This window comes from Mustela nivalis (genome assembly GCF_964662115.1).
Source record: "Mustela nivalis genome assembly, chromosome: 1".
Lineage (NCBI taxonomy): Eukaryota > Metazoa > Chordata > Mammalia > Carnivora > Mustelidae > Mustela > Mustela nivalis.
In genome coordinates, this window is record NC_139020.1 from 195154890 (window position 1) to 195175961 (window position 21072).

Below are 21072 nucleotides of genomic sequence, written 5' to 3' on the forward strand. Positions count from 1 at the left end.
GGTGTTCTTTTAAATCGACACTTGTTTTAAGTTCGGAGGAGCGGACCATTTAAACTATCTCCGAGGGGTGACTAATTGGCCCGTAAGGCATTGGGCGACTACCTAGTTTCAAGGGCCCTTTAAGAGAACGCCCAAAGAATGACGCACGTGTCCTCCACTTCCGGGATCCTTGAGGCCTTTCCAACGCGTGGTTAATCCCACCCGGCTCTCAAGGTATCTTGGGAAAAGTAGTTCCACTTTCCTACATACCCTAGGTGGTGGCTGTCTTGAAACTGCATTTCCCAGAAGGCTGTGCTCGTGGCCTCGTAAACCGAGCTAGGGGTGGGCGGTGTGAACACCTCATCCTGCGTTTTATCATTTCTCAGGGGATTAGTGACAGTGGACGGAGATCTTTGGCCGCTACGTCCGTGGGCTGCTGGCCTGGCGGAGCTGTGCGCGGAGGCCGTGGAACCCGCCACACAGCTCTGCTTCCGGCCTGGGGTCAAAAAGCCGACGCGCTGCGTCTCCTTTAATCGCCGTGAGCGGGGCGTGGCGACGCGACCCGCGTTGCTATTGGCGGCGGTTGGGGGCGCGGAAACTGAACCGGCCGCAACGGCCGACGCAGCTTTCTCCAGCGCCTTGGGCGCCCCCGGCCTGCCATGGCTGCACCTTGCCCTGTAAGTTCTCGCCGGCGGTGTTTGCCCGGCCTTAGTCTCCCCACTGGGACTGTAGGCGCCTGGCCCGAGCGATGGCTGCGAGGGGGCGAGTGGGACGCCGGGTTCCAAGCCAGTCTTCTCCAGCCGCTTGACGGTCTGTGCAGGGGTCGCTGGGTCGGGACACGTAGTGAGCTCCTCCTGCGCGCCAGACCCTTTGCGGACTGCCGCGGCGGACCACCAAGTCCCTGCTCCCTGGATTCGCATCCTAGCTGAGGAGACGCTAGTACTAGTACGTTTCGACTGGAGGTCGGGCCGGAGGCCAGCTCCGGGCCTCACTGGCCTGAGTCTCATCATCCTGAGCAGTGGGTGGCTGGTCGGGGCTTTTTTGAGCGAACACTTGCTCGGACCGGACAGCTCAGGTGTGCATTGTGTTCTGGGCTGGGCGCCCCGAGTCCCAGGTTCCTCCAGAGGGAAGCACTCCCAGACCCCTCTTTTTGAGAGATTGTGTAAACATGTCTGGTCTTTGGGCTGGGTTGAGAGTCAGGAAGATCAGATGGTGCTCTGTAGAGCGGAACGCCTAGACTTAGGATCCAGGCTTTGTTTTTTTTTTTTTTTTTTAAGATTTTATTTATTTGTTTGACAGAGAGAGAAATCACAAGCAGGCAGAGAGGCAGGCGGGGAGGGGGGGGGAGCAGGCTCCCTGCTGAGCAGAGAGCCCGATGCGGGAATCGATCTCAGGACTCTGGGATCATGACCTGAGCGGAAGGCAGCGGCTTAACTCACTGAGCCACCCAGGCGCCCAGGACCCAGGCTTTTTGATCCCTATTCTAGCCCTTTCCACAAATCCCTCCCCACTTCTTTCCATATATAAACCACCTTTGGGGAGATGAGGAACCATAGAGCCTGGTGGGATGAGGAGTTGGGAAGGGTGTTGGGCAGTCTCAGGAGCCCCCCCTGGTCAGAGGTAGAACTGAACTTACCTAGAGGTGGACATTATCTTATTCTTGTTCTCCCAAGACGTTCAGATGTAGCAGTTGCTGCTCTGTTGGGGGCCCTCTCCCAGCTGCCACTCCCTTTCTTGTTGAATGGGGGACTGGGGCAGGTGTGTTGGGGGTGGAGCTGGGCACAGGGCCCTGAGGGCCTTTGTTCTGGTTACAGCTCTGTGAGGTGGCATCAGTCTTACTCTGTTCCCAAGGACATTTTTTTTTTTTTTTTTTTCCAAGAAGAGGTTTTGCTGGGCTCCATGGAGGTTTTGCTGGGCTCCATGGTGTGCCCAGAATGCTTCTGATATTTAGGGAAGGGGAGATGTTTGCATGGCAGGACTGTGACTCTTCAAGTACTAAGAGAAGCTGCTGTTGGGTGGTAAGAGTCTCTAGAATATTTTCTCCATGTCTTCCTAAGCTGTGTCCTGAACAGCTGCTTCCTTGACCTCAGTAGAATGGTGGCACTGACCCTTGGGGCCTGTCCAGGCTGACCTTTGGATTCATTGGCCAACACTGGTTGCCAGTGAGATTGAAAGTGCAGAATCTGATTCCCGAAATGGGAGTTGCTGAAAGGTCCCCATTTCTTCTTCATTCTCTTAGAAACATTGCTTTGTTGAAATACTCACATGTCTTAAAATTCACCTTTTTTTTTTTTTAAAGATTTTATTTATTTATATGACAGAGACAGTGAGAGAGGGAACACAAGCAGGGGGAGTGGGAGAGGGAGAAGCAGGCTTCCCGCCCAGCAGGGAGCCCAACATGGGGCTTGATCCTAGGACCTTGGGATCATGAGCCAAAGGCAGACACTCAAACACTGAGCCACCCAGGTGGCCCAGATTTTTATTATTTTATTTTATTATTTTTAAAAGATTTTCTTTATTCATTTGAGAGGGGGAGAGGCAGGCAGAGGATGGGGAGTAGCAGACTCACAGCTGAGCAGGGAGCCGGACATGGGGCTCTATCCCAGGACCTGGAGATCATGATCTGAGCCAAAGGCAGACGCTCAACCATCTGAGCCACCCACGTACCCCACGATAGATTTTTATATATTGATCTTACAACCTTGCTTAACTGGTTTATTAGCTCTATTAGTTTTTTAGCTATATGTTAGTTATAGTTATTTAGCTATATGAAAATCCTAAGGAGTTTTATATATAGGATCGTGCCTTGAGCATTTTTGAACCCTCCTGGCTGTTTGGAAGAGTCTTGACCCCTGGGGAAGCTCCTTCTTCATTCAAGTTTCACACATTTGATCCTGGCTTTCCAACAGGAGGACCCCTCGCTGGAGAGGCATTTTAAGGGCCACCGAGATGCAGTTACCTCCGTGGACTTCAGTCTCAATACGAAGCAGTTGGGTAAGAGGAGGCATCTTTTCCTAGGCGCTAGGTTATGCGCCAAGAAGGCGGAGTCTTTAGCTGGGAGGTGTGGTGTGAGGGGAGTAGGACACTGTGAGGACCCAGGTGGTTTGTCTAGATCTGCATCTGGCTTCAGCTGGTCACTGTCTGGGTGCTGGGCTCGGTGTCTCTGTGAACTGCATTCTGCATGCAGAGTGTGAGACTCGAGAGTCTGGGGGCCTTGCCAAGGGCACGTAGCCTTGGGAGGGGGGCCCAGGGTCTGGGCTTTTCACTGCATATACCCCAGCCATCTCTTGGATCTGGCTGGTGGAATGGCCCTAAACAATGGCTCCGTTTCCTTGGGTCCTCAAGTCTTGTCCACAGCAGTATGGGGGCATCCAGTGAGAAGGGCGAAGAGCAGAGCCACATACTCCCTACCCTTGTGCAGCAGCTGAGTACTCCTGCTTCTTGGTCGCTTGGGGGTTCTTATACAGCGTCATGGCTGCCGTTTTCTTATTTGTTTGTTTCTTTTTTCTAATGCATTTTTTTTCTTTTTAAGATTTTACTTATTTATTTATTTGAGAGCGCGAAAGAGCATGGGTGTGCATGCGTGAACAAGTGGAGGGGAAGGAAAGAGGGAGAGGGAGAAGCAGACTCCCGGCTAAGAAGGGAGTCCAGGACCCTGGGATCGTGACCTGAGTTGAAGGCAGGCACTTAACGACTGAGTCACCCAGGTGCCCCTGCTTTCTTCTTTCTATGGACAAGACTCCCCCTTCATCCCATGGTCAGGGTCCCCTGCCAGAGGCTGCTGGTCACTATAGATGAAGAACAAATGAAATGAAGTCATTTGATCTATCTTGGGGAATCTCTAGGTTTCTGACTAACTTGGCCCCTCTCAATGATAGAAGGCCATTGGGTTGGGCTGGTAGGAATTGCTGTTTACTACCCTTAGGGTGTGACTATGTGGGTCCCCACGGGGGATGAGTTTTGTCAGAGGCCTGCTGGGTTGCAGCCTCGGGCTGGCATGTGAAGGGCATCTCTTGGCTTCACTCCCCTCTTGCTGCTCGGGCTTGCTGCTTGGAGAGCTGACAGCCCATCGATGCTCCAAACCCAGGCTTAGCAGTCGCTGGAAGTGTGATCTGTCTCCTGTCCCCTCACCCCATCGTCCTGCTCAGAGGCTTGTGGCCCACCAGAGCTGAGGGTCACAGCATCCCTCCTTCCTCAGCCAGTGGCTCCATGGACTCATGCCTCATGGTCTGGCACATGAAGCCCCAGTCACGCGCCTACCGCTTTGCGGGCCACAAGGATGCTGTCACCTGTGTGAACTTCTCCCCTTCGGGACACCTGCTGGCCTCAGGCTCCCGAGACAAGACCATCCGGATCTGGATACCCAATGTGTGAGTTACAGACTTGGAAGGGCTTATCTGAGCCTGCGGCCCTGGTGCCAGAGCTGTCCCCACTCAGGTCCCACCCTGGCTCTGGACTTGTCTCGGTGGGCATCTGCCCGACTTCTGAAGAGGGGCCGTCAGAAGCTGGGGCTCTGGTTGGGGCCCTCCCCGCCGGGTCAGGAGAGGGATTCGGGGCTTACCACTGCCATCCCGCCAGGGCTCCCATCTGATGCTGCTCATGCATGGCAGGGTGGGTGGTGGTTCTGGCCTTCCTTGTTGGGGGGCTGGGGCGGCAGGCCTGCACTGACGTCGGGAGGGGCCCCTGTGGGGTGTGGAGAGCATCGATGTGCTCACGGGCCCTCTGGTCACCGCTCTGGGTTTCCTGAGTCGAAGTACTCGTGCCCGCAGCAAAGGCGAGTCTACCGTGTTTCGTGCCCACACGGCCACAGTGAGGAGTGTCCACTTCTGCAGCGACGGCCAGTCTTTCGTGACGGCCTCCGATGACAAAACGGTGAAGGTGTGGTCAACTCATCGCCAGAAATTTCTGTTCTCCCTGAGTCAGCACATCAACTGGGTCCGCTGTGCCAGGTGAGCCTCGTCCTGGCCCAGGTCCCTTGGAGGGACCCGGGCCTTGAAGGGCCCTGAGGCGTTGCTGGGCGCCCGTGTAGCATGACCTTGGGCACACTAGTTCCTCTTCCATATTCCCGAGCCTCAGTTTCCTTATGGGTGAAATGGGAGCAGAGAAGTTGTCACTTTGTGAATTGTCGAGGAGCTTCTAGCTCACACGTGGCAAGTGAGTTCATTGCCAGCCACGACTGAGTGTGTCACATCTGGGCTGATGTGGCTGGAAGCACGTCAGCAGGGGCTGTTTTGGAGCAAGAGCGACAAGGTGATGTCCCTTCTACCTCACTACGATTTCTGTTCCCTTTTCACGGCAGTCCTGCAGGCTACATGGTGTCATTCCCACTTTGCGGATGAGGACAGGAAGGCTCAGGACAGCGCAGTATCTTGCCCCTGGGTGCTCGCTGGGTTAGTGGCAGAGCTGGGATTTGAACCTGTGGTCTACTGCTCAGAAGTTGATTTTGCTTGAGCTGCTGGATGGGGGTCAAGGCTTCTGAGGAGGCTGGTCTGGAGGCTGGTTCTCCCTTTGCTGTGGTGGGGCAGTGCTGTGGGGATGGGGGCCAAGTTACCCAGAGGACATTTCAGGGGCCAAGGATCGTGGGTGTAGATGAGCCCGCTTTTAGGTATTCTGATCCTTTCTCTGTAGATCTCCGCGCTCCAGAGGAAGAGGTTGGGAGGGCTGGGGACTCTGGGAAACAAAGGGAGTCGGAGATCAGGGCCTATTACAGTGTTCTTCTGGAGACCCCACGCAAGTTACTTCTTCTCAGGGCACCTTTGTCCTGGGAGGTCCCTGACTGCTCCGAGAGGCCTCACCATTGGGCTCCTGAGAATAGGAGTCAGGCCAGCAAACAAGTGTGGAACCTACACCAGCCTTCGTGGGTGGGTCCCTAGGACCTCCACAAACTTTTGTCCTTAGATGGTGCTCCAAGTCAAAAGTGAACTCAGGGGTCCTGGGAACAGGATAACGATGCTGATGGTGGCTTCGGGACACCTTCATGCTAATAGCATCAGCCATCAGCACACACTTTGCCACATGCCATGTGCAGTGCTGGGGGCCTCATGTGAGCGACGCTGCTCCCTGCTCCCCACGAGGTAGGTCCCGTTCTTACGCATCTCCCAGAGGGAAAGCCGCTTGCCTAGGATTGCTCAGGACCGGAGCAGGGCTCATTGCTTTGGCTGGTTCTGGAATCGGGGTGGGCAGGGCAGGAAGGTGGCTGTGGAGGACAGCGTGCCGCGTCCACAGTGGTGATGTGACTTGTGCTCTGCCTGGTTCAGGTTCTCCCCTGACGGGCGGCTCATCGTGTCTGCCAGCGATGACAAGACTGTCAAGCTGTGGGACAAGACGAGCCGGGAGTGTGTCCACTCTTACTGTGAGCACGGCAGGTAAGTCACTGGACGCTGTCATCCTCCTGCAGGTGTTCAGGATGAGCATGGACCTAGGGACAAAGGGGCCCCAGTGGCCTTATGTGGGGCCACGTTTCTGCCACTCTCTGTCTCTGGATTCTTTCCTCTGTGAGCAGGAGGTTCAGCCTCATCCCCATCCCCACAAATATGAGGGGCTAACTTCAAGGCATGTGATGCTTGGGGCCGCTCTTCCCAGTTCTCAGACTGGCGACTTGTCTCTCTCAAAGAAGGTGACCCCAGACCTCCCCACATCACATTAGTATGTTACTTACCTATGGTGATGGTTTTATCAATGACAGGCTTGTCAGGTTCTTGTAAGTTCTTGGTGGTGGTTCCCATTGTGCCACATTATCGGGAGAGGCAGGGGCCTGCACTGGAGCTGGACCTCCCCTGTTTTCTCCTCGATGAACCCTAGGGAGCCCAGGGCCAAGCTCCTCTGGAGAACCAGCCACGATGCCAGCCTGGGTGTCACGTGTGGGCATACTGGGGGACCTTAGCCTGTCTCCTGGAGATAGGTCAACCAGTGGTCTTGGGGTCCTGCTGGCCCTTTGCCCTCAGTGGGCAGGGCCTGTCCTGCCTCCCGTTTTGATGAGGGCTCTAGCTCTGACTCAGAACACCCTGAGTCATCAGCTGACCTCTGGGATGAGGACCACTTTCTCTATTTGTATTTAGAAGTGGCTGCTGGGATTTGCTCCCTGGTGAGTCCACGTCCAGTACCTGCTACTGTTCTCACCCTCTCCTTGCTATCTCTTGGCCCCTGGTAAAGAAACAGGGCAAAAGGGAGGTCTTCTGTGTTTGGGGAATAGTCTGAGCAGATGTGCATGGTTAGGAAAGGATTGGATGTCTGGGGTCTGTTCAGAGCCTGGATGGTCCTTCTCTAGCCTGTGGCGGCCACTTTCTTTGCAGCTTTGTCACCTCCGTGGACTTCCACCCCAGCGGCACATGCATCGCAGCCGCCGGCATGGACAACACGGTGAAGGTGTGGGACGTGCGGACACACCGGCTCTTACAGCACTATCAGCGTGAGTGGCCATGCGCTGCCGTGGCAGGGCTGCGTGGGAGCAGGCAGCAGGCTTGTCACTCTGGTGCTGAAGTGGCCCTGAGGATGGCCCCGGTCAGTGGGGAAGAGCCCTGGGCCTGCTGGGATCTCCCGTGGTCTGTAGTCTGTGTCGTGGCCATACTGGCTCAGAACACTGGCCTGGAGGTGGAGTGTGGCACTAGCTGGTGTCCCCCAAGCCCTCTGGGAATCTTACACATGCTGTAGGGCAAGATGAGGAGCTCGTGGGGGATGTCTGGCCAGGGCCCTGCTCACGGGCCACTTCTCAGGGGCTGCCTGTGCTACTGGCCTAAGGCAAAGGGGGCAGGTCTGTCAAAAGAAGTCAGTGTTTATGCGATCTTGGCCACCTCTGGCCTCATGGTGTCCTCCATAGATACAGAGCCATGAACCAGATGGAGGGTCCACTTAGGGTAGAGACCAGGCTCAGGAGACAGCCCCAGGGATGTGTGACCTGATCCAGCGGTAGCCCTTGGGAGGCAGAGTGGCAGGCAGTCAACATGGGCCACATCAGGCTCCAGCTTGGGGTGGGGGAGGGACGGATTTGGTATGATTAGGATGAGCTAGCCGAGGGTACTGGAGTATGGAATTGTCTTGAGAGCAGGTGTGACTGGGCAGGGCCCTGAGCCACCTCAGTTGTGGGGATGGGGCCAGGGAAGGAAGCTGGCGAGGTCCATGGGAGGAACTGGGGCAAAGTGCAAGGGGCAAAATGGTGGCTGGGCCCGTGGCCGAGACTGGGGAGGGGGAGAGCTGGAGTTGCTTGAGGACCTGTGGTCGTTGACTTGGGACTAAGTTTATTTATTTTTTTAATTTTTATTTATTTTTATTTTATTTATTTATTTGACAGAGATCACAAGTAGAGAGAGAGGAAGGGAAGCAGGCTCCCTGCTGAACAGAGAGCCCGATGTGGGGCTCAATCCCAGGACCCTGGGATTATGACCTGAGCCAAAGGCAGAGGCTTTAACCCACTGAGCCACCCAGGTGCCCCTGGGATTAAGTTTAAAGTCCATGGGCTATGTTCCAGAATTCACACCTAAAAATGGGGAGGATGTGTCTGGACAAAGGTGTGGGACTTGGGGTTCAGAGCTCTCCTTTCTACCCGCTCTGAGCCCTTCTTAGCTGATTCTCAGATGTTGAGGATGGCACTTTCTTGAGGTAACCGATGTGAGAAGATCTTCCAAGAAGAGGGAGAGGCTCCTGGTCTTAAAAAGCATGTGGTGGAGGGTGGGCTCTGCAGCCAGTCTCTGCATTCCTAGTTTTGTGATGTTGGGCAGGTCACTTGACTCCTCTGGGCGGGGTCTCCTTCGCAGATGGTGTTCGTAGGGTAACAAGGTGGTCTGGAACCAGGTGCTGTGTTCATGATGCCCAAGTTGCCAAGTCTGGGTCCTGGAGATCCCTGAGGAGGGAGTCTGGCCTGCACTGCCCTACACCACCACCAGGTGGCAGGGGCTAGCCGCATAACTGGTTCCTTCCTCCCCAGAGCCCCGTGTTTGTCATAGCCGCGGTCCCAGACGGGGCTTCCAAAATAGAGCAGCAATGCATCTGCCCTCTACTTGGAGACCACAAGTCTCCTTCCCCTTCTTCAGGCTTTAGAGGCCTCTCTTCTGCTCTGGGCCAGGCCTGGGTTAGAGAATGGGCACATCTGCATGGTTAACTAGGGGAAGGTTGGTGGGTGTGGAGGAGCACTGGGCAGGAAGGTGCCCCTGAGTCAGGAGAGAGGGGAAGGGAAGGTGATGAGGCACTGCAGGTTGGGAGTATAGGCTCTTTCCTATCTGTAACTGGGGTGGTAATAATACCTTATGGGGTTTGTGAAGCTCTGTTGGGGGAATCCACGTGAGTCCTGGAAATGTGGTTTGTACCACAGAAGTATTTTTCTTTTAATTTTTTGTTTAATTTTTTTTCACCACATAAGTCTTGACACTGAGGGGAGAGGATGTCTAGGCGACCCTGGGAGGGTCCAGCTTCACCTCTGATGGATCAGGAGCATGGGTCTGGGTTTGTAGAATACACCAGCAGGTACCCATTGGGGAATGCCATACTCTGACCTATGGTCCCAAAGATGCAGTCTGGCTGGCCGTGCTGGGACTGGTCATTGTTCGAGGAGTGAAGGTCTGTCTGGGAGGACAGCAGTGCTGGGAGGTCTGCATGGGCGTGGGAGGGGGGGGAGTTGATGCATTTGGGTGACTGGTGGATGGGCCGCTTGCACCCAGTGTCTGAGTGAGGGCCGGGTGTCTGAATGGGGCGGGGATGGGGCCCAGAGGGATAGGTTTTGGAGATTGACTAGAGTCAGGAGGTCATGCTGTGGGTTGAGCAGCCAGCTGGGCCCAGGAATCGGGGGGCTTGAGAAGGGCTGAGGCCATATCCTGGGTCCCTGCGATTGAGGGGCTACGGAATGGAAGGTCCACAAAGCAGCCAGAGTGAGGGGTAGAAGCCCTCTCTCCCAGTATGGGAGGGCTGAAGGGGCAGAGCCAGAGGCACGAAGGAGCACAGCGTCTCCTGAAGAGTGATTGGGAGGAGGAGTGATGTAAGGCAGTCGAGGAGGGTGCTGGCTGCTGGAGAGAGGTCCCTGGAGTTCTTGAGGGGGCAGTCTTGGCAGTGGATGGGCATGGGAGGTCAGTGACTGGCAGGGCTGGGGAGGTGGTGGGAGGGCTCAGGTGGTACCAGGAGCCAAGCCCTGAGGGGACCAGAGGTGCAAGAGGCTGACAGGCCCTGCGGAGAGATTTCAGTGGGTTTTTTTGCTGTTGTCCTTTGCTCCTGTGACAGAACCACCGGTGTCTTGTTCCTAAGCCACCCTAATATAGATCAGGCACCTGGGTGGCTTGGAATACCTCAGCTCCCTGCCCAGTGCATGGTGCATGGGGCAGCAAACTCATTCCACTGGCTCTAAGCTCACCCTCTAGGGCTCCAGGAAAGCCTGGTGGATCTGAGGACATTGGCTGGGGGATGGAGCCCTCGCTTTTCTGCTGCTTGAGGGCATGGCTAGGTCTGCTTAGGTCTAGCGGCTTCCCTTAAGGGCTCCATGGCTGAACTTTCTTCCTGTGAGGCTCCCCCTCGCCCCTTCATGGCTGCTCCCTCATCCTTAGAGGAGCTGGGGCATCTGTTTGGAGGCTGGTTCCCGAGAAGGACTTCTGGCACTCTGGTAGCACATGCCTGAACTCTTTAAGGTTCCCAACCCCTGGAGGAATGTTTTTAAGGCTGCCATGATCCCTCATGTCTCTCTTGGTGACTCTGGATGAGCTCCAGGTGTTCCTGGGTAGGCTTGGGGCACGTGAGGTTGTCGGGCTTTTCTGAGACCCTTTGATTCCTGGTACTGTGTGTGGTCAGCAAGCCCAGCCTGCCCATGTCCAGCTGCCCTGTGGTTGCGTGCATCAGAGAGGACGCTTTCTGTCCTGTGCTGGGTCTTCGGGACTTAATTTGGGCAACAGCAGGCAGCTGGCACTATTTGTCTCAGGCAAGGAGTTTTTGGCTCTAGCCTGTCACTGTGGGGAGCGGTTCTGGTTTCCCAATTCAGCAAGGAGACAGTGGGGCTACTGGAGCCCTGGGGGTGCCGGGCCCCACGGAGGTGGGTTCCGCTCCATATGCTCTGAGCCCACATTAAGGCTGTTCAGACATCTGAGCAGCAACCCCCATCCGGAACTCACAGTGCGGTTTGTGGCTCACAGGCACGTGTGGGTCCGCTGTCCAATGATGGGCTGGGGGTGGGGGGTAGGCGAACAGGACAGGGCTACTCCCCATTTCACAGATGGGCAGTTTGAGGCTTGCCCATGGTCCCGCAGCTGGGAAGCTGGGGATCTGAATCTCCAACAGAAGGCCTCTGAGTGTAGCGACCACATGCTGGCTTCCTTACACCATGTTGGATCTCGTGATTTGCTTCCTGAGGTCCCTGGGAGATTGTGGCTCAGCCTTCTCCCGACATTCTAGTTAGAGCTCAGAGTCCCAGGTTCTCTGTTCCCTGGCTCCTACCACACCCCTCCACCCTACCCCAGATGTGGTCATGGAGGGTCTTCAGGGGGCTGTGCAGTCAGTGGGGCAGGCCTGTGTTCTTTGCTTGACATTTGGAGACCAAAAGCGTTGGTCAGGAGAGCAGAGCACTGTCCCACATAACCTGGCCTTCCCACATGGCATCCCTAAGTGGGCATTTATGGAACATTCACACCGAGGCAGGTTTTGAGCACCCTTCCCTGCTGGTTTCAGAGCACTGTCATTGTGTGACTCCGTGGCCCCTGGAAACCCAAGGTCGCTGGTGACGCCAGTGGCACGTTGTGAGAAGCCACCCTGGGTGAAGAGAACCGAGCCCTTTGTGAGGGTGGTGGACTGGGCCTCGGCCTGGTGGGGCCTGCCTTACAATGCTACCTCCTTACAAAGCTACATCCTGGGTAGCTTTGTGTGGGTGCCTGGGACTTCTCTGGGCCCCCTGGTCCGTCTGGAGCCCACTGGGGAGTGGGCTGGGTTTGTGGAGGGCTTGTACTTGCAGGGCTGTGTAGGCAGCGGGATTATAGGTACCTAGGACTCTCCTTATGCCACGTGCTGCCCGTAAGTGATGGTTAGTTCCCAGTGCATAGGGTCAGGGTCTGCAACGGCCTCCGTCCCACCCTCTCTGGGCTCCTGGTGACGTGTAGAATCTTGATGTTGGCGTGTTTCTGACCGTGGGTTGGAATGTCTTCCCTGGGACAGCCCATGCTCCCCCTCCCCCCTTTGCGGCATTGGAAGTAAGAAGAGGGCCTGCAAGCTTTGAGCTTGATCAGAAGTGGATTGTTCTGGACAGTCACTGCTTGGGACTTTATGGCGGGAGCCTCCCTGGGGGACTGTTGTGCAGGGCTGATTCTTCGGATGAGGCCTCCCTAGAATGTGTCTCCCACCTCCATGGAGCGGGAAGGGCTGCCCCAGGCTGGCGGGGCGGTGGGAGAGGGAGGAGCATGGGGAGGGCCAGGCAGTGGGTCCTGCTATCTAATACATCCTCATCCCCCAGGCTGAATGCTCTTCTGGAGTAAATGGTTCCAGCTGTTTTCATCCCAGCAAGGAGAGCTTTGATATTCCTGCCGTTTAAAATGGAGCAGGACTTGTGTTACCCGTCTCTGGGGGAGATTCTCTCTGTGGGGTAGACCGGTCCAGCTGGGAGGCCCTGCATGGTATCCACATCTTGACCAGCCGCCCTGGCAGTGTGGGGAAGCCCTGGACTCCGTGAGCTCGCCCTCCCCTGATCCACACCCTCCTGCCCCCACTGCTGCTCTGCCAGCTTTGCCTCGGCTGGGGTGGGGTGGCGTTCATTCCAGGACAGGCTGCCAAGGGCCACAGAAATGAGAATAGCGTGTCCTTCTCCAGGCACAGGGAGGTAGATGGGCCAGGAGCAGCATTTGAAGGGGTCCTGGGGACGTAGAGGTGGGGCAGGCTGCCTCGCAGAGCTGTCCCACTGGGGGGCTAAGGGGTTAAGGGTGGCGGGGCTCCCCTCCTCCCACCCCACTTCACTACCAGCGTGAGGCAGCAATCTGGCGAGCATCAGTGGCCACTTGGGAGCACAGGGCCCTAGCTCTTGGCTTGTAGACACCTGACCTAGAGGGCTGGTGGGAGGGTGCTGAGCCAGACTGGGCTCCTGCCTCCCTGGGCATGACTCACTCTTTGCGGGGAGGGAAAGATTCACTTTTTATCATTCACCCAGTTGTGTAATCACAGTGACTGTATTCTGATGGTTAAAAAAAAAATCTGGGATACCTGGATGGCTCAGTTGGTTAAGTGTCTGCCTTCAGCTCCGGTCATGATCCTGGGGTCCTGGGGTCGAGCCCCACACTGGGCTCCCTGCTTGGTGGGCCGCCTGCTTCTCTCTCTCCGCCTGCCTTCCCGCCCTGCTTTGCACACACATGTGCTCTCGCTCTCTCTCAAATTAAAAAAAAATTTGGAAGTGTAACAGAATAAAAATGAGAAGTCCCATATTCCAGTCCTCTCCGGAGGACTCTATAGAAGGTCTCTATTTGGGGCTTCTGTCCACTTCCCTCTGCATGTGCGTGTCCCCTTCCACATGTGGGTACTGGCAGTCACATTCTGTTACGAACGTTCTTTCTGCTTCTGCTTGTGGTTGGCTCCTGCCTGTTCAGTTCCCGCTGGGGTCAGCTGTGGCTGAATTCTCTGGCTCTCCATGCCCCAAGTCTTGGCAAACACTGAGAACCCTGACCTCGCCCACCCCCGACAGCCTCGAGTGTGAGGAGTGTGGCAGGCTGAGGGCTCTGTCCTCTGTTTCTGTGGAGCCCCTGTCAGTGCCTCTGCAGGCTGGCTTGCAGAGCTCTGGTGCCTGGAGAGTACTCAGACGGAAACACTGTGTTATGTAAAGCCCTGGCTGTCTCCCCTAAGTGTGCTTGGGAGCTTGTACCCACACTCCCCAGGCATGCTGGCACATTAGCTGGGCTGGTGTCTGGGGGGGCTCCCTGTACCCCTGTGGGCTCTGCAGATGGCCGACCTGTGGTGGGTGTGTTTCTGGCCTAACGCTGGTTGTTGCAACCTCCCAGGGCCAGGCTGAGGGGCTGGTTTTAGAATTTTTCTTTCTGTTTGTAGCAGTTCTGATTCGGCAGGCCACGGTTATCTCACCCTCACTGGTGTCCCCAACCTGGCCCAGGGATGAAGGCACTGAGGTCTTCTTAAAGCAACTTCTTTAAGAAGGTGTAAGGTAGCCGGTGTCACGTTGTCGTCCCCACATGGCCTGCCTGGGTCCAGCTCACCAGCCGCTTTCTGAGTCCTGCTCAGTGTCAGGCGCTGAGCCGGGAGGCCAGGACCTGACACAGCCCCGGCCTGGTAGAGCACATAATCTCATGGGGGACCTGGCCACGAGTCAAAGAGCTACACCGAAACATGAAAGACTGCGGTGAAGAGTGCACCCACTGGAGCCTCGTGGTGCTTCAGGGGGACAATTCAAGGGGGTGGCTCTGATGAGATCGGGTGGCTTCCTGGAGGAGGTGACTGAGCAGTGAGCTGCAAGGTCGGGGCTGGAGATGGGCAAGAGTCTCCCAGCTCTGTGTGGAACAGCTGGGGAGCTGACGGGCCGGGGTGGCTGGATTGCGCAGAGTGAGTGTCCCTGGGATGGGGGAGCTCAGGCCGGGCACTGGGGGAAAGAGTCACACGAATGAAGGGGAGCTATGGAGTGGGTAAAGTGGCAGGACCTGGAAGCTGTGGGTGACAGCCAGGGCAGCAGAGAGACCCATCAGGGACAGAGGCCAATGGTAGGCCCCTTCCCACTGCGCCCCAACTCGTGGGTGCTGAGGTAGAGTAGGAGAAGCGGACACAGCATGTCAGGGTGCTTGCTCAGGGTCCTACGGTGAGGGACAGTGGGGAGGCCGGATCGGAAGCCAGGCCTGACTGGCTCCGGAGTGTGCATCTTACCATCTGCCTGCCTGCCCCGATCCCCCATTCAGTTTCCCCTAAGTAGTGGTCAGAGAGACAGAGTGGACACTACGTTTGAGCACTCCATTCTGCTCCAGCTCGACTGCTCCATGCGCTGAGGACAGGCATCAGGAGACACAGGGCAGGCGGGAGCCCATGTGACAAGGGCACGGACAAGTCCTCTACCTCTCCCAGGGGCTGTTGTGGGGCTCCCCTTGTCATCAGAGCTGTGGCCACCCTGGCCTGGCCCCGAGCCAAGCCTTGGCTGGCCCCAGTCACCCATCTTCAGGCTCCGGCTGCATCCCCGGGCCTCTTCCCAGCGCCTGACAGACGTCCCCCCTCTAGTGCACAGCGCAGCGGTGAATGCCCTCTCCTTCCACCCGTCTGGAAACTACCTGCTCACCGCCTCCAGCGACTCGACCCTGAAGATTCTGGACCTCATGGAGGGCCGGCTGCTCTACACACTCCACGGGCATCAGGTGAGGGCATCAGCCTGGTGCTCGGTGATGTGGAGGGAGGTGGAGGTGCCGTCTCGAGGCCCATGTGGGTCTAGGGAGTGGCCCTTCCCTTGGCACCCCCGCTGGGGTTGGTTTCTGTGGTCCCCTCACAGCCTGGGCAGTGGGGTAAGATGCAGAAACAGGTTCACCCCTCACAGGACCTATGACCTCTGGCAGAAGTGCTGGGGCTGGTACTATAGCTGAGAAGGGAGTCCAGGGGTTAACTTTGAGGGTGGGAGAGGCATTTGGACATGGTCACACTTCCCCAAGGGGCTACATGGAATCTGTCCCTCAGTGACCTCCAGTGTCTCTTGGGTCCAACATTTGAGTAGAGGCCTGGAACCCCTGCCTTGAATGGGGGTCTCCTGGGGGTTCTCCAGACATAATGTCTTTGGAGACAGAAACCACAGGTGTCTCTCAGGCAGGTGCTGAGGGAGGAAATCTTCGTGTGTGTGTGTGTGTGTGTGTGTGTGTGTGTGTGAGTGTGCACGCGCGCATGCGTGCACGTTTGCGAATTCCTGGAATTGAATGGAGTCTCTCGGAGTGACTTTTGCCAGTGTAGCCAGTGGCCTGGACTCCGTGGGCGGCCACTGACCAGCACTAGCCCCAGTGGGCAGGCCATGGGAAGGTGGGCCGCTTCCAGCGCCCAGTCAGGAAGTGTGGCTGAGCAGAACAGTCATTGGAATGTCTCCAGTTGGGACATAACTGCCACCACCAAAGGGGGCAGGGAGTGCGGAGACCAGAGCTTTCTTTCAGTTCATCCCCTTCTCCACTTGTGAGAGAGAGGCAGGCAAAGAGGAGAGCGGGAGTGGACTGTTGAGGGCTGAGGGAGGCCTGCTGTGCTCATGCATCTCGTGCTGGCAGCAAGGTGTGAGGCGTCCAGGCTGGGGCTCTGGTTTCTCCTGCCCTCTGAGTCGGCCATGTGGGGACCATTGTCCATGGCTTGGGGAGGGGGCGGGGAGGGTGGGCCTTTTCTTCTGCTCTCTTGGGACTTGGAAGGCTGCCTGCTCCCCTCAGCCCATGGTGACCACTTGTGCTCCCGGTCACATGTCTGGAGTGCAGGACCGGTGGTCCCCTCCCCGCAGCGGCCGGCCCATCTAGGTGTAGTATTTGGCCTTCAGGTGACTGCTGGGAAGCCACCCTGTCTGCCCTTTGGCAAATCGGTTGTTCAGACTCATGTGTAACCGGTTTGAGCTCTTCAATAACCAGGAGGATATTTTAAAACCACATGAATTTTGCTCTCCCCTCCAACTCCCCACAGAAAGAAAAAGCAATATCCAGAAACATCACGCAAACAGAGGCATGCCAAGTGATCACCTAGGGCTTTTGGGATGTGTGTGTGTGCGTTTGTGTGTGTGTGTGTGAGAGTGTGTGAGGGTTCTCTTTTAAACTGTTGACTCACTTCTCAGCCTAATAAGCCTTAAATGTGGTGTCTAGAATGCCAGTGCCGTGTTCAGGCACAGCATTGAGCACGTAAAGGAAACCTGTTGGCGTTCTCCTGGAGAGGTGACACAGGGAACAAGGGAAACTGCACAGTGGTTTGTTGGTTGTGGAACCTGGAGATGTGGGAACTAGGCTGAGGGACGGCTGGCAGTTCACACAGCCCTGTGCGGGCGTGCTGTCCTCTTGGGCTCCCTGCTTGTGCAGTCCGCTCCCTGGTCCGTCTCTCTGGGGAGCTGTGCACCTGGACTCTTCGGGGACTTGAGCATTCACGTTCTGTTCCAGGAGGTGGCTGAGTGCCCATCAGGCCCAGGTACCACCAGCCACTTCCTGAAGCATGGAACTGAGCAGCCCCTGGGCTCCCGAGTGGATCGTCGGTGCCTTGGGCTTCTGTTCTGCAGGTGAAGGCGGCGGATTTGAAAGTCCTTCCAATCCTGGTGGGGGCAGCCGAGGCCCAGGGAGCGGTTGGGAACTGTAGGGGTTGCACACAGCTTCAGGTGGCAGGGCGACGACTGGCGTGCAGGTCTCCGCGGTTCCCACCCTACTCACTTGCCTCACACGTCTGGCTTTTAGCTGTCGAGTTGTGATTTTGCTCTTGTTTTGCGATTCCCGGTCGGTGTAGAAGACCAGCAGGCTTTGTGACCGCTTGTGTTCCAGCCTTGCCTGCGGCATGACCTCATTCTGGTCCAGCAGGAGGGAACCCCGTGAAACTTAGGTTTGGACTTGGCAGCCCTCCTTGGGACAGTCCCCAGGCATGGGAGGGAAGAGTTGTGGGAGGGAAGGCTAGCGAGTTGTTCTGCCAAGTGGAACGCACCTCCTCATGCTTCTAGTTCCACACCTGCGAGAAGGGACAGCCCAGGCTCAGGGTCAGGCCTGCCGAAAGGAGCCAGCTGCAGGGGGCTGAGGCCGGCGGGAGGCAGTCCTTGGCCGGGAGGGCGCTCTGGGTGTATGCCAGGGAAGTGTCTCTCTGTCCCCATGTGAGGGCCAGGCCTGAGCCAGTCCCTTTGGGGGAACAGTGAGGGAGGGTCAGGAAGGAGAAGGAGGCTCAGGGCAGGCAGTGCTGTGGGGCTGACACTCTGATCTGGGTTGAGGCCAGAAGTCTGATAGGCCACTTCATGGTCTCGTAAAGGCACAAGGGCACCGGGATGGAGGTGCTTGTCAAGTGCCAAAACTAAGGTCAGGATCACCTGAGACAGCCCGGGTCTCCCACGCTGCACTGAGGGCAGCTTGTCAGCCCAGGAGTCTGGCCACAGCAGCAGTTTGCTGGTTGCTGTCTAGCACACAGTCGGCCATAGCGCCCATCGGCCCATGTGAAGCTGGCTCCTTTTGTGGGGTTAGGGGTGGATGTCAATCCTAAGTTCATTGTGGTCCTCAAAGATTCTGGTGTTTCTCTCCTACAGTCCTGGCCCTGGGACTCTGAGCTTCGAAGGCTCATTCAGGGGAGGTAGCCGGGGACTGAGAGAGGCTTCTGCCCCATGGGAGCTCAATGCCACTTCGGCTGTCCCCCAGGAATGGTTCCTTAGCTGCTGCTTGGGCCCGTGGGGGCTCTTTAGAGGCTTCTGCCACATGAGTGTCTTCGAGTGCTGGGTGCTGGGCCGAGAGCTGGACAGGCCCTTTGCTCTCTGCAGCCCGGAGGCCCCAGGCCCTCAGCAGCTCTGCTGCTCCAGCTGTGAGGGCTCTCGGCAGTGAGGAGGCAGCTGGTGGGGCTGGTGGGACAGGCTGAGGGGAGCCCTCTACCTCAGCCAATCTGCCCACCCCAGGTGGAGGGTGGGCGCAGTAGGGAGGGCACTGGCAGCCTGGATGGGGCTCATTGCCTTCTTTCCTCCACCTTTGTCCCCAGGAATACCAGGGCAGTTTCTCTCAGCGGACTGAGCTAGTAAAGAGCCTGCACCAGTCTCCTTTGCTAGCGTCTTTGAGGAGAGTGCTAGGAGCCATTCTGGGGGGTCGGGCACAGCCTTGTCTGGCGGGTGATGGTGCCCAGCTTTTTTAAGGAAATACCCCAATATCTCCAGGAACAAACAGCTTGTACCCACCTGTTTCTGGTTTCGAAAAGCCACGGCTCCTCTCCCACCTAGTTCAGCCGACAAGCCTGAGCCTCAGGAGGCGGGAAGAAGGCTCTCAAGGTCAGACCATTCCAGCTTTGCCTCTTAACCTGGGACATTGGGCAGGACCTTGAGCTCTTCCTTATTTGTAAGAACTGCTGCATCTGCCTCCTAACAGGGGAGCACGTGTCTACACTCCCCAGCACCTAGCACGGTAGGTCTTTACAGATACTGGTCCTTTTCCACTTTAGCTCTTAGGAAAGATCCCAGGCTGCTCTAGGTGAGCGCTCGTTAAAAGGCCATTGAACGTTTGTGTTATGGGCACAGTTCTGGCAGCCCGTGTGGGCATTCCTCTGTAGGAAAAGGAGTCCCTAGTAGGGGTCTCTGATGGGCCCGGCCCATAGCCACGAGCCCTGCCCTCTCGGGGCTGGGGAGTGCCTGTTTCCCTTCCCTCCATCACCCACAGGGTCTTTCAGGGGTTTATCTAGCTCTTCGTTTTGTTTGGGCTCATCCTCATCTCCCCTAAAACACCCTCTTGCTTTGGCTTCTCTTTGGCCACACAGCTCCTGATACCTGTCCTTGCGCAGGCTTTTTGCCTCAGTGCACTGGTCCTGGCCGGTTGCTCTGAGTAGGTGTGGCCTGTTAGTGCCTTGGTCCATAGGTCTGCCGGCCGGGCCCTTTAGTAGTCCCACCCATCAGGCTGTCTTTTCTAGGGCCTGCCTCCCAGAGGATGGGCCAGGTATATTAGCAGGAGGCTGGCCGGGTGCCATTGCCCTCTCGGAGGCTCTGGAGGGTCTCACTCTAGGGTCAGCCATGGCAGTGACAGTTAAGCAGGAGGAAGAGGGGTCCTTGCTTCTTGTTGGACCCAATGCAGACTTCGGGATGTCAGCATACAGGGGTCTCCTCTGGCACCCCTCACCTTGCAGCAGGGAAGAGCAAGAGAAGGAAGAGCTTTCCCACTGAGCACAGCTATTGTACTGCAGCCCCATGCCCCGCGCAAGGCCCCCATAGCTCCGTGTGGCGAGTGTGGGAGCAGTGTGCTAGAAATGCAGATTTATTTTTCTGTATTTTCTGAAACATAATCTTGAGCCATGCTCATTTGGTTTAAGTCCCCAGAGCTATTTGGGAGAGGATGGTGGGCGGGACGTGGGTGGGAGTTAAATCTGGCGTTTCTGGCTAGGCAGTTGGCGTTCGTGCTGCTGCGGAGTGACTGAGCTGCACGGGGACCACTGGGCACGTGGTTCCGTGCACCCCGGCTGGCTTGAGGGCCTAGAACCCCAACCGAGGGCTGCTCTCCACACCTGGGGCTGTGCTCCGAGGCTTGGTGCTTGTGAAATCACAGGCTCAGGGTATGGGGTCCACCAAGGTCACTGGGAGCTTGGGCCATGCCAGAACCGAGGCTGGGGCTGGGGAAGTGGCATTAAGGGGGGTTGCAGGGTTGAGGAGGAGAGGGGGCAGCATGACAGAGTGGCGTGGAGCACGTGGGCTGCCCCTCAGGCGGCTCCAGGTGGAAGGAAGCTCTCAGAAAGTGCCCTGCCCCCTTTGTTTCTTCCAGTGCTCGGCGGCCTGGTGTAATCATTTCACTTTGGAGAATTACTTTTATGCCTGGGAGGCTCAGACCCAGTTTGGATAGTTGGGCACCTCCGGGGAGGGATGAGAGCACATCAAGAGGGAGAACAGCTCATTTACTTCAACTTGTGTAAGCTGAGAGGTCAGCCTGGCCTTCTGTTCCCTGCCACCAGCCCAGGGTTGAGGATTGGGAACCCGCATCCTTGGCCAAGGTCAGGAGAGAGCCTCAGCATTCCTGACCCCCAGCTCCTCCCAGAGGCCACTCCTTGTCCACAGGGTCACTACTCATACAGAAGAGTCAGCCACGGCAGGCGCCAGCGAGCGAGTGCAGGAGCGTCCCTGCTGTGGGGGTTGTGGAAGGAGCAGCCTGGGCGCATCAGAGACCAGAGCTCCCACGCCAGGGGCTTCTCAGGCCTCCCTGGTTGGTCTCCATATCTTTGTTGGATGGTCACTTTTTTACCTCTGACTTGAGACATATGGTGTGACATTCCTGTTTGTTTGCTGGCGGCCAGTGAAAAACATTTCAGAAGCCTAGGAAGGTGGTGATGGGTGGGGTACTGTGCTGGGTCTTCGGCAGCGTAGCTGTTGTGGGCACCGTGGTCAAAGTTTCAAGTGCACAGGGATCTCGGGGAGTCAGGTCGAAGCGTATGAGGAGAGCAGAAGGACCTGGACAAGCTACTAGGGCTGGAGAGGGAGAATCAGCAGGACCTATGGGATCTAAACACTGTGGGTTCCTTTGT

At 56.9% G+C, this 21072-nt stretch overlaps 1 protein-coding gene across 4 annotated transcripts in view; it reads left to right on the forward strand.

The window, feature by feature from the left end:
- The first annotated feature begins 298 nt into the window (after positions 1 to 298).
- The window catches only part of POC1A (POC1 centriolar protein A), a 67800-nt gene continuing 47026 nt past the window's right edge, over positions 299 to 21072 (forward strand). For 2 of the 4 annotated variants that reach the window (XM_082701831.1, XM_082701830.1), the window contains exons 1-7: positions 311 to 656; positions 2889 to 2973; positions 4178 to 4349; positions 4749 to 4928; positions 6237 to 6344; positions 7272 to 7387; positions 15130 to 15263. In XM_082701831.1, coding sequence (XP_082557957.1) covers positions 639 to 656; positions 2889 to 2973; positions 4178 to 4349; positions 4749 to 4928; positions 6237 to 6344; positions 7272 to 7387; positions 15130 to 15263 — 813 coding nt within the window. In that variant the 5' untranslated portion in view covers positions 311 to 638. Of the gene's footprint in view, positions 925 to 2888; positions 2974 to 4177; positions 4350 to 4748; positions 4929 to 6236; positions 6345 to 7271; positions 7388 to 15129; positions 15264 to 21072 lie in introns of all 4 variants that reach the window. The other 2 variants (XM_082701828.1, XM_082701829.1) reach the window with 2 other exon arrangements.